General features: G+C 31.9%; 1 protein-coding gene across 1 annotated transcript in view; it reads left to right on the top strand.

The window, feature by feature from the left end:
* Window positions 1–13,088, top strand: part of LOC106473930 (E3 ubiquitin-protein ligase RNF19B-like) — a 24,525-nt gene extending 11,437 nt beyond the window's left edge. Inside the window, exons 8-11 of the mRNA XM_013934620.2 lie at window positions 1,059–1,202; window positions 3,333–3,546; window positions 5,116–5,277; window positions 8,510–13,088. Of these exons, the coding sequence (XP_013790074.2) occupies window positions 1,059–1,202; window positions 3,333–3,546; window positions 5,116–5,277; window positions 8,510–9,437 (1,448 nt within the window). The 3' untranslated portion in view covers window positions 9,438–13,088. The remainder of the gene's footprint in view (window positions 1–1,058; window positions 1,203–3,332; window positions 3,547–5,115; window positions 5,278–8,509) is intronic.
* The last annotated feature ends 365 nt before the right edge of the window (window positions 13,089–13,453 follow it).

The raw sequence follows: 13,453 nt of genomic DNA, 5'->3' as shown, positions 1-13,453 counted from the left end.
GACCAGGTAACCACTGCCTTTTAAGACGGGTGCTTGTTGCAAACGGATTTCGTCTGACCAATCTACCAAGGTTGTTACAGATGGTCGACCAGATCGAGGACGGTCCTTAACATTCTGGGTGGCAACATGTTTTCTGACCAAACGGCTGATCACTGTGTAATGATAACCAAGCTGTCTACCTATCGCCTTGTAGGACATACCATCGGAATTCATGCCAATAATTTTCCATCTCTGCGCCTCTGATATCCGTCTTCTTGCCATTCTTACTTAAAATGATTTTGCATTCAGAAATTCGGGACTTAAATACGGATTTGATGCACGAGAAAATAGTGCATATTGGACGTGAAGAAGGAAGCAAGTTGCACGTGGGGAAAAAAACGAGCCTGATTTAAATGTCACACCTGAACGCTCACATCCTTTTAATTATGTTTGAAATTATGAACATTGCTCAACATCATGAAAATTAAACCTTATTTTCAATAAGCAATCCTGAAAAATATTTGAGGGTGCTTAACTTTTTTCCAGGTGTATATATATGTCTAAGCAATCAATTACAGACAAGGAAAGAACTGTTTTTCATTAAAGATTAAAGCAAAAGTAAATTGTTTTATAATTAATTGTGTATGGGGTACTGTGCTCATACTATTTGCATATAATCTTGATTTTAAAGTTTATTATGAAATGAATATCCAAAGGTAGTCTTATCTTATTTTCATGGCTAGCAGGTAAAGTGGTATAGAAGTTTACTAAAACTTTGTTTTGCAAATATAATGATACAGACACTATTAAATCTCATGTACTTTGTACAGTTTGATATTTTAGGTTTGGGTTTGATTTTCTCTAGTTTTATTTATCAATGTTTTAAGTGCTTGTATACATATTTAACATCTACACTTAAAGTAGTAATCCTTACATTAAAAGATCACAGTTGTCAGTTCCCAGCTACTTCCTCATGTGCATAGTTTTTACATATCTTTTGAATGTAAAAATATAACAGTATTATTTTATTAGTCTGTAACATTATTACAAAATCAGTCTTAATTTATAATGAATAATAGGCATTGGAGTACCCATCTTACTAGCTTATGTTTATGGAGTAGTCCCTATTTCTCTGTGTCGTTCTGGAGGCTGTGGAGTGACCACTTCAGGATCTGGAGTGAGATTTGAATTTGATGAAGATAATGACATTTGTGTTGCAACAGGTAAGGTAATGTTTTTACATTGTTTATGTTTTATTTTCTACAGTAAGTCAAATTGTTTAAGAATGATAGATCTGAAGTAGTTCTTTGTATGTTTCAGTATAGGTCAAACATTTTTGTAAGTTCATAGTTCTGAATTTGTAGTTTGTATATTCTGGGGTAAGAAAGACCATTTTATGTGAATAATGTTAAAGGTAGTAATATATACATATATAATTAAATGTAAATTCATGGGAAAAAATTGCAGCCACAATATAAACAACTGACACTGGGGCACAAATCATAAGGTGGGTCATTATGTAATGTGCTCTGGTTTTTAGAGGTACTGGTGGAAGTAACAACCAAATTGCATTGGGGGTACACCATCTATCCAGTTTATTCTCAATTTTGCCAGCCTGTGTGTCGATAAGTTTGGTATCAAATTATAGATTATAATTCAAATTTTAGTATTATGCATTAGTAATTTCTAATTTAAATGTAATGTTTAAAAAAAATCCCTAATTTCGATTTTTGTGTGTCATGTGGTTTGTTGAATGCAGTATTGGTTCAGATTAGATGTTTGTGATGTCCAAATACAAAGTTCAATAGTTTCTTACAAATTACATACTCAAATTACTGATATTGACAAGCTAGATTATAAGATAAGAATTTCCTATCTTTTCCATCTTCTGAGATACTAATATAGTTATTGGATCAACCAAAGTGGCCTTACCCACCTCTTGCATTTTTGAAAATACTTACTTATGTACACCTACTTTGCAAAGTATTTGCATGGGGAACTCTTTCTTTTCATGCTAGATTCCACACAGTAAGGTAAGACATTAGTTACTAAGCTTCATAAGTTATGGTAGAATTCTGTGGTATTGATATAGTAATTTATGATTTTTTGTTATTTGAAAATGCATATATAAAAAAACAAAAAAAAATTTTGTTTTATATCCTCCACATGCGAAATTTCATAAGGCTTAGCAACTTATGGCAAGCAGCAAAGGAATAAAATGTTCATAATTAGAAAAGATAATTGTTTTATATACTTCTTTATTTAGTGTTCTTTGTTTTAAGAAAAATAATATAGATTTAACAACTTATTTATAACTGAAATGTGACTGTATTTTATAAAATACTGGTCCAGTAGAACACAGCCAAGACAGGTAACTTTGTATAGGTCAGTTTTACATTCTTGGATACTGTAAGATGAGTGTACATACACTTTGTCATTGCAACTTCTGTAATGTTAGTCAGGCATGGCTAAAAGGTCAATAAAATTAAAATAATAAATATATATATATATATATAGATGTATAATGTTATTAGATTTAAGCTATTTAGTCTAAACATTTGTGTTATAATTTGTAGACATTCTAGAAAAAAAACATAATTTATATCTATTTTCTCTTTTTTTTATGGTGGTTACGAGGTCAGTCAAATTGACCAAACCCATACAGAGATACAGTAGTGAAAATAACAGATAAAATATAGTTTTTTCTGTAAAAACGTATGCTAATTATCTGGAGGTTATAAAGATTTTGCATGTGAAATTGGAAAATTTTCTGATGCATAAAAGTATTTTTCATTTTAAAGTCAAAATTATTTTGCATGTTGGAGAGTTAACATTCAAAAAGAAAAAATGCATGAGGAAAACATTACTTAAAAAATCTTAAAACTTAATAAAAAAAAAATCTGATATTTTGTGTACGAAAGCCTTGTAATGTTTACTGATAGTCTGCAAAATTTTGAGAAGATACGCTCACTGTATTAAAAGTTATAGCATGAAAACTATAACAAGCACAAAATGGTTATGAAGTCAGTCCCTGGGATCAAGTGAAAGAGTTAATGGTAATAGTTTGTATATATTATGGGAAATAAGACCTGTTATTTAACTGTTAGTGATAATAGTGTATATATATTTTTTGGAAGACAATAACATTTTAGTTTAATAACTGGTAAACACAGTTTCTTAAGATAGGTAAGACTGTCTTAGGTTGTAAATCTCGATACTTCACTATGTGTACATTTTTTTTTAACAATTGGTTAAAGGTAACACAGAATACTGTAGAAATTTATTTCTTTTGAGAATGATGATTAAACTAAAAACTAGTGAAATACTTCAATGTTTGTATAACTGGTAACTAGATGGCATGAGTGTGGACACAGCAATGAGCCAAAGAGGAGTCAACCCCAGTATTGGAGAAGTTTCTTTTGGCATGTCCACCAGTATTAGTATGGGCAGCGGTAGCCATCTGGAGAGGGTAGATTTGATTCGAGAGAGTGACGGGGAGAGTGCCAGTAATACTGCTCTAGCTGGCAGTATAGCAAGTGCCACCTTAGCAACAAATGCATCCCAAAAGTAAATGCATACATTTTTCTGTCGTTTAAAGTTATATATTTTGTTTTCTGAATTTAATTTTTTTGTTAAGAGTTGTGCTAAATAGATTTCCACTGATTTATCATGCACACTTATTATTTATGAAGTTTCTTTAAAATCAAATTAATAGTGTAATTGTTATAGATTTATTTTTCTCGATTATGTTCAGGTGTATGTGAAGAAGCTGCTTTTATAGTTGTAAACTTTAAGGTTATACTGGGCTGTATTTTTAAAAAACTCAATATTCAGTGTGCAATTTTTTTAAGGTGTTTAAACTCTTAAATCTTCTTGAGTTGTGCTGTGTATCGACTCTATACCTAACCACCAACACAATTGGCATGTACATAAAATGTAAAGATAAAAATTCCAGTACACTGCATGTAACAAATGGTGCATGTAGAACAACTTCACACTTCTGTATTTTATACTTCCAAGTCATACAGACTTCACACTTTGCACACATGACAACTACCTGCAAAAACACAAGAACAAATTTAATTCTGCTTGTATTTGTTATGTCACCTCTGAACTCTTTCCTGGTTACAGTATGCGATATTGCATCTGCTTTTCAAAACTGTCTTAAACTTCATAAACATCCTACTATTGATTTAATAACATTTGTTTTCTACCGATGAAATGGATCACTGGTTTTTCTTATTTAATATTACAGGCTTTGAATACTATTTCTAATTAAACACGTGTTTGTTGATCGGAATTTCTTTGTTGCATTATTTGGTTAATTACCACATATTATACTTTCTGTGGCATTCAGTTCACCATAATATTACTAACTAATTCTCTCTCTCTAGAAAATTATAAAACCCTAAAATATTTGCTATCAGCAGTTGTTTCATAACAAACCTTCTACAAATTGCTACTAAATGTGATTAACATACTAAAATGCTAATGGTTTTGGGTTCCCATACTCCACTAGCAGTACTGTACTATAATAGCTATGACATAACACTGTATATTACATTAACACCCTCGAAGTGAAAACAGGGATGTGGATGTGAAAATACACATGTTTGACCACAATGAATTGAAAATGCATATATATATATATATGCATGAAAAAAAATCCATTATTTGCATTATTGTTGACCATTCTTATTTGAGCCTGGCCCAATCGGTAGCATGCCACACTGTGGTGCTGGTGTTTTCTGGTTTGCATCCTAACACCAAAAAGCAAAATTGCTCTCTGCATTTTGGGGCCATAGATTCATTATAACAAAAAAAAAATGAAGTCAAATCCCATCGTTTTGGTTTGACAAAAGTAGCCCTGAAGCTAGTGACTAACTGCCTTCCCTCTAATCTATCTATTTAAAATTAGGGATAGCTAGTGTAAATAACCCTTATCTGGCTCTGCATGAAATCCAACAAACATTTGATTTTTATTACTGTCCATGAAACTCAAGTTTGTATTTGTAAAATTGAAGTTTGTTCTTTTAGTATACAATTTCTTGTGCATTTCTAGCTATTATCTAGCTGCATTAGATTATAAATTCAATACTAGAATAACTTTTTCTAATAAATCTGTTGTATTTCTAGATTAGAAGTTCAAGCTGACATTTCCTCCAACAATAGGCTTAGTTTAAGCAGTCACAGTGAGACAGCCTCAGCTACAGTAAGTCTTAGTGAACGATCTGCTAACCTGTCTATTGCTGATGATGCTAGTATGAAAGCACTTGCTGGATCTCTTCTTGGCCACAGGTAAATGTGCTTGATTTAAGCTATTTTGATAAGAGTTGAAAAATTTAAGCTAAGTGGTCATAGTTATCTGTACTTCTTATAAGTGAATGTGATTACTTGTTTAGTCTTCAGACAAGATGAACTACCTCATAAAGTTCATTCTGTACTGAATTAATAAGCAAAAAATTTAGTAAGTTTAATGTAAGATGACGTGAGCTTCAATCTAAATACATTTTAGTATATAAAATTAACAGATCTTTAGCTAAATCCAATGAATTTAGTCTTAAGATAACATAAATTACTATGTAACATTTATATTGAAGTAACAGACCAGATGTTTAGTTTAATAGATGTAATCCTCAGATATCGTCAGTCGCTGTAGTAGCAAGTATGAAGTTAGGGTTAGCAGGTATATTTTCAGGATATTATATGTTACTGTGCAGTCTTTGAAGTAAATTAATTTCTTATTCACTAATTTAGCAACTTCTCCATTAAATCTACTCATTAGAGTGTAAAGCACCAGCTTGGAATAAAGTCACTTTCATAAAGTAGATCTACTATTTCTGTCTTCTGCATACATGATTTATGAGTTATGTTTCAAATAGATTTGGTGATTTTTTTGTGACATAAGAAAGATATGAAAAATTAACATTATTAAATTGTATACCTTTTATAATTAGTTGTTCTTGCCTTACTCCTTTAGTGTTCTTAAATGACTGAAATCCCATATATTTAAACCATATTTTATAATATTAACTAGCAAAAGTACCTGGCTTTGCTCAGATTATTAGGTTGATAATGTGTTTATTCTGAACCCATTTTAGCATAAAAGTATATTCTATATACTTTTGTTGCTAAGCAACATGACATAAAAGCCATTGTTGGAACACATTGTTACCAAACTGCACTGGCTTTTCTATATATTAGAAGTTGTTATATAAGGAATCATTTCTTTCCTATGTGGTTTTTTGCTAGCTTTCCTCATTAGAATTAATTTATCGACGTTTGACTGCCTCGACTGCACTTTTCTGCCTCTTTGTTGCTCAAGCTTGATTTAGTAAAATTTATTTATTTTGGTTGGCTATCAAATGTGAGATTAGAGTATACTATGAGGTGGGATTGTTAGTACTTGCCCCATCATTTTTGACGAGCTATGTGCTAGTCCCATAATAGTTAAAACAATAGGGTAGTTTTGGCTATTATGGGATGTTTTAGAGTGGTTTTTAAATACTATGAGATGTTATACTGTCAAGAGTGCTTTCATGCTCCTTTTTTGGTAATGATCAACAATATATATATCATCGCTTAGCAACAAAACTATTATGGGATGTTATAGAGTATTTTAACTTTTATGGGATGTTATAAAGTGTTTTCTAACTATTATGGTCTATTATAGAGTGCTTGTTTAACTATTATGGAGTGTTATAGAGTGATTTCTTAACTATTATGGGATGTTATAGAGTGGTTTTTAACTACTATGGGATGTTATAGTGTGTTTTAACTATTATGGGATTAGCATATAGCTCATCAAAAATGACAGAGCAAGTACTACCACCCCACCGCATAGTATACCCTAACTTCACATTTCATAGGTAACTAAAATAAATAAATGTTGCGAAATCAAGCTTGATCAACAAAGAGGCAGAAAATGGGATGTTATTTTGTCGTGAATGCTTTCACGTTCCTTTTTTGGTAATGATCAACAATATATATCATCGCTTAGCAACAAAACTATTATGGGATGTTATAGTGTGATTTACCTATTATGGGTTGTTATACGGTAGTTTGTAACTATTATAGAATATCTTCTATGACATTGCATAATAGTTACACACTATAGCATCCCATAATAGTTAAAACTACTCTATAACATCCCATAATAGTTAAAAACCACTATAACATCCTATAATAGTTAAAGAAAAACACTATAACATGCCATAATAATTAAAGAAAAACTTTATAACATTTCATAATAGTTAAAACACTAACATTCCATGGCGGACACATTTCTATGTAGTTTTTTGCATAAAGAGATGCACATGTGTGCACACACACCTAGATAAGTATTAACACCCAGGTGCATACCCTCAGGGTTCACTTAGAATGGGTGTAAATTTTCAGGTTTCTAGGTTCTTTGCTCTTGGAGCTTATAGGAGTAACATATTCTTTTCTATGTGGTTTTTCACTAGCTTGCCTCATTATAAAAATACACTTGTGTGCATGCACATGGATAAGTAATAATATATAGGTGCACACCCTCAGGATCCACTTAGTAGGGGTGCAAAATTTCAGGTTTCTAGGTTCTTCCTTCTTGGAGTTATGGCATTCACAGACACATCATTTTATTATTATAGATTACTTTTTAATTTTTGTGAATACTTATATTAACAGAAACACTACTCACTGCTACAGTGTGATGAGTTGCCTTTAGTTACATTTTTTGTATAAGACATGGAGTAGCAAGTACAAAATCTCATTAAAAAGTGTGTTAAAAATAGTATGTTAACATTCTTTCACATTAATTTAAAAAATTTCAGTAATTACAAGTGACAGGTGATTGTTTTTTAAAATAAAAACGTTTGTTCTTAACATAACATTATGAATATGTTCTGATTTTCAGTCTTACATCTTGCTGGAACTGTGCTGACTTGCAATTGACATGAATCCATCTTCTCTCTTCATGTCTGGGGTAATTTCCCTTTTTTAATTACCTGATTGGATCAAGTCTATATCCATGGTTTCATATTAGTGATTTTTTTTTCACAGTCTTGAATGTGATGTCCTTGTTTTCGACACTTATGGCAGTGTCATTCTATGGGAACGGTGTCTATCAATCTGTATTTTTAAGTTACAGCTGAAACACCATCTATTTTGTGGTTTAGTTCATCCATCCATGGTAAACAGCTCTACTTAACTCTATGTTAATGGCATTAGTGCATTGCACACACACACACACCCCACCCCCCACCTCCATAGTTTTCAGAAGTTAATAAGAAAACAGCCAGACATCCTTACATTACCATATAGCATCATAAAGAAACATTAGATGTCAGTGTTTTTATTTGATTGGGCTATTAATTACCATAAAAGCTTCTTGAAGTTTTCTGAAATCAACACAGCTGAAGTCTAGAGCAATCCAGGTAAGGCCTCAACCAATTAGTGATATTTTTATGGTTTCAACAGGTAGTAAATAAAAGTAAGTTAAAGCTATCACTATATTAATTCCAGAAGGTATATTTCCTTTCCATTTTAGAGATACAGTGGAAGTTCATGTTGATGCTCAGAGTATGGGTGAAGATACTCCTCATCCTCAAGGGATACTGAAAACTGGGGAAGATGGTTATGATAACACAGCCTCTGAAACAAATGATGGTGTTTCTATAAAAACTGAAGACTCTTGTAATTCTTGTTGTTGCAGTGAGGATGGGGCTTCCCACAGTAGTTACAGGAGCAGTGGAGGACACAAATCTCGGTGGTGGAAGGCATCTGGTCGGCGGCAGCAAGGGGGAATAAGTTGTACTATTGTATCTTCCAGTATCCCAGAAAGCCAGTCTGAACCACAGAAATCTTTCAAAGAATGTAGTGTAACTTTCATTGATGAAAATCGTAGCATAGGTAAGGGGCCAGGAATAGGAAAACGTGTTGATGAGGGGAAAGGTGTAAAGCCAAAATCTTCAGTTTCATCCAGAGGTTATAGTGTTGATAGCTCTCTTGGGGAAACTGACCAGATGTGCTTTAGTGAATTGAAGAAACTAACTACAACATGGAGTGATCACCACCCTAGAGCTAGACAAACTTCAAGATCAGGTTTCTCCAGCAGAAAGAATTCCCAGTCTGTTCCAGAAACTCACCTTCTTGATTGTATAGAAACTCAATGTGCCAAATCAGTCAGAACAAAGTCTTGTAATTTTGAACAGGAAGGATTAGTTCAGTGTGAAGGTGGGTCTGCTATATTCATTCGCAAAATATATGACAACTTGAATGACAAAATGTCTAGAGAATTTCCACAAAATTCCAATGGTAGATCTATTTCAGTCCTTCCTCATATTGAGGAGCCAGAGTATAACAGCTGGAAAAACTGTCCAACTCGACCACGTAGTGCCCCTTATTCATTGCTTTGGCAAAATGATTCTCCAGTAAATGATGATGGTGGTAATCTTACTAAGTGTTCAGACACGTAAATAAGAGGTAATGTTATTAATGTAGATTGTTTTTGTAAAGGAGTAATGAATTCATAACTTAATTAATTTTTTTACTTTTCAAAAGAAAATTAGAAAATAAATGTTAAAAGATTAGTAAAGTAAGCACTTTAAGTATACATCCTCAGAAGTGAAAAACATAGATAAGTATTGGAACTCAAGTACCATTATATGTTAAGGATCTTATAAGTATTCTCAGAAACTGTATGTAACTTAGTTAGTTATACTGTTTTCGATGCATTCTTGTGTATATTTCATAGCCAATTGTGTTTTGGGACATCATAAATTAAAAAATGTTATTAGTATTCTCAGAAAAAATGTAGCAAGAAACTCTTTATATAACATAGTTAGTTTCACTGTCTTCAATGCAGTTTTGTGTATATTTAATAGTAAATTATGTTTGGGGGCAACTGGCAGAATTTTTCTTGGAGGCCTTTATGAAACTGTGTAATTTAATTCAGGTATTCGTAATATTGTTTGGTACAATTCTTCTTGCTTTTATTGCTCATAAAAAAAAAGAAGCAAACAAATTTCCTAGTCCAAGCAACAAATTTATAAACATGTATACTGTCTTTTTTTTTAAATAAAGATTAAATTTGTTAAATCTTCAGATATTGAGAGAAAAACTGAGTTTGTTTGTTTGTTGACGTATTTTTAATGTTTCTTATTTCAAGATGGGGTAGTTTTGTACAAATGTTACTAGCTGTGACTGAAAGATTACTAATGAACAGCTCCTTAATAGTTATGACTAAGAATATTAAGGAGAATGAGATTGAATCAAGTGATTTACAGAATACAACATTTTCTAATCTTTAATTGCTTAAGGAGTACAAATTAAATGTGAAGTGTGGTTTGGTCCATGATGCTGCAGGTACTAAAAATTGTACTCAAAGTAGCCATCAGAAAATGTAATTTACTAAGTTTTATATATGTTAAGTCAAGTTCTGGCTACTAATGTACCATGTAATGTTCCCAGACAAATATTTGAACATTTTACAACAAGCTTTCAGTGCTATGCTCAAGGTTACAGCTAAACTATGTGAATGTAACTGATATGTACCTTTTTCTTATTGTAGCAAACATAGAATTTATATGAAGTGTTTATAAAAACTTTTGACAGTACTGGTGATAGTAAAACTGTAGTGTTAATACGATGTTCCTGTACCACCAGGTGGTTGGATTTTGATATAAAATAGAAATGATTTTCCATTGTGTTTTGTTTTTTTAAATATTCTAAATTAACAGATTATAGTTTTCTCTTTGTTTTTACCATATGATTCAGATTTTTTGAAAGAGAATCAAACTAGTTTTGAACTTTTTGAAGAGTTCTGAGCTAGCATTAATTGGATGTACTGTCAGAATCAATTAGGAAGTGTTGTAAACTTTATGAAGTGTATAGTAATGTAACAAGGATTCACCACTTTTGTCATGGTTTAACATTGCAGTGAATATGAGAATAAAATATTAGATAACCTAAGCTTACAGTATTATTTAATACTGGGACAACGTTATATGTGTATGTTTTTGATTGTGATATTTAGTCAATTTAATGTTCATTGTTTGTTGTACTGTGTACATATATAATGTATCAAAACTTAAATCAAGGAAGTTTAGAAATTAGATTTTAAAGCGATGGCATGAACACGAACTTAGTCATTGTTTATTCTATCTCTCTTTTTTTTTGTTACTTCTTTTCCTGGTTCAATGTTGTAATTCTGTCTTTCTTCTTGGCAGTGGTATTACAACAAGATGGTATTACTTTCATGATGGTGACAAACTTTTTGTATGTCTAACATTTATTATAATGTAGTGGTGTACATGTAATACATTTTTGGTAAATATTATGTCATCCAAATATGTATGCCTAATGTTGGATAACTTATCAATACTTGCACTTTATTATTATAGGTTGGGTAAAATATTTGTCATCCCAACTTAATTTGTTTAATACCATATCATTATGCACAAATTATTATTCTGGGTTAATCATGGTAGACTTTACCTGATGCTATATTATTTTGTGCACATTATTGTTATGGGTAAAGGCATGTTATCATCTCAATTTACCTGTTTATTGATGGATATAATGGCATCCCAGTATTCTCAGCTAGATGTTGGACATTTTACATCATCATAACCACCTTATTATGCTGGATAGGATGAGGTGTCGTTTAAACTTGTCCTGCATTTTGCACTTGTGGTCATGCACAGGATAAGAAATGTTGCCATCCCAGCTTACTGTGCTTTACGTTTTGTAATATATCATCATGTACTCATTATAATTTTTTGATAGGACGTCATTTCAGTTTGTCCCTTTTGACTTTTGTCTCAATTAATACTGCGCCTGTCATATCCCAGCTGGCTTGATGAGCCCTGGTATTGGGCAGAAGGCCTTGTCAGTGCTGCAACTTGCAGATATAGTATGGTTGACCTATTGTTATACATTCTTTACTTTTCACTCTCAAGTTCTTAGAATTTGATATTTTTCCTATTTACATTATTATTATGACTAAGATAAGATAAGTTCTCATCCTAAGTTACTGTACTTGATATTTAATAATACATCATAACATGCTCAGTATTTTTCATATGAAAAATTGCCATTCCAGGCAGTAGCATCAAGGTAGGGTGTGAATCACCTCTTAATGAAATTAGCCATTTGGTAAAATTCATCTTCCAGAAAGTCCTTGGGTAAAATTTAAGTTTAGGTTTTTAAAAAATATAAAATGAAACAAACTTAATTTTTCTAAATGGTGAAGCATGTGATTTACATAGTTTACCATATGCAAACACATCACATTGCATTATTATCTTCCATGCTTTTAGACTTCAAATTCTAGCGAATGGTGCAACATTTGCTTTAGCAAATGCAAAACCATTTGGTAACACAAAGTTTCACGTTGGATTGTTATTTATTATTTCTATGTCTTTCATTCATTCCATAGCTGAAGTTTCATTGAAAGGCTCATGTTATTTGCAGATGAGGATTCTGAAAATCCGACAAGAATAAAGAAGGAATCTTTAACTTTTACTGAATAATAATGAGTTTGACTTTAACAAATGCAAAACTGTTTGGTAAAAACAAACTTTGTACTTATGGTATTCTCAGATTCACTGATTTCCTCTCAAATTAAATAGGTAGGAAGCCACAAAATAACTAGAGGTTCGATGGAAACTGTATCTAACTGAGTCTGACACAAAGAGACTGAATACAAAATTGTATAAAGCAACAACCTTTATTTAAACACAAATCAAGTTAACAATTAAACAACGGGCAAGTGTTTAAAGTACTTCATATGGTGAAAACTGAAAAAAACAATTCAGTTTCACAGTTAAGAAAGTCAAAATACCTGTTCTGAATCTCAAATTTCTAAGTGTGTAAGAATATCTTTTAAACAAAGAATACGTTTAAAAGCTCAAAGTTCACAAATCTGTATAAGCTGAAAATCTATCTAAAACAATGAAAACAGACATATATGCAGTACACTTTCTTCTTTCCAGACACGTATTATCCCATATGACTGAGAGCCACCTCAAGTCAACAAGGGATGTCAAGCCTTTAACATATAAAATACTATTTTGGGACAACATGGGATCTCACTTAAATTTACTGCCTCTATGACATCTGAAGGTAACACATTCCAAAAGCCAACCACCCTGTTAGAAAAATAAAACTGTCTTAGCTGAAGATGACTCCTACCTTGTCAAAGTTTATATTTGTGTCCCCTTCTCCTACTATTCTCATTCTTAAATATAAAAAAACATGATACATCAACACTATCAATTCCTTTTACAAGCTTAAACACCTCAATCAGATCCCCGAAAGCAAAAGAAAATTTAAAAATCTCTCAAATTGTTTTCTCTTGAAAACAAAAAGGAGAGGCTGGGGTTGTCATACGAAATTGTTGGAAATGGTTCAGAGAAGGGTTACTAGAATGGTGCCTGGGATGGTAATGTCTTTCCTAAGGTAAGGAGCCCAAGTCTGAACACAATATTCC

Source organism: Limulus polyphemus, unplaced genomic scaffold, assembly GCF_000517525.1.
Source record: "Limulus polyphemus unplaced genomic scaffold, Limulus_polyphemus-2.1.2 Scaffold6645, whole genome shotgun sequence".
Classification (NCBI taxonomy): Eukaryota; Metazoa; Arthropoda; class Merostomata; order Xiphosura; family Limulidae; genus Limulus; species Limulus polyphemus.
Note: the sequence above shows the minus strand (reverse complement) of the source record. Positions and strands in the feature narration are given on the sequence as shown.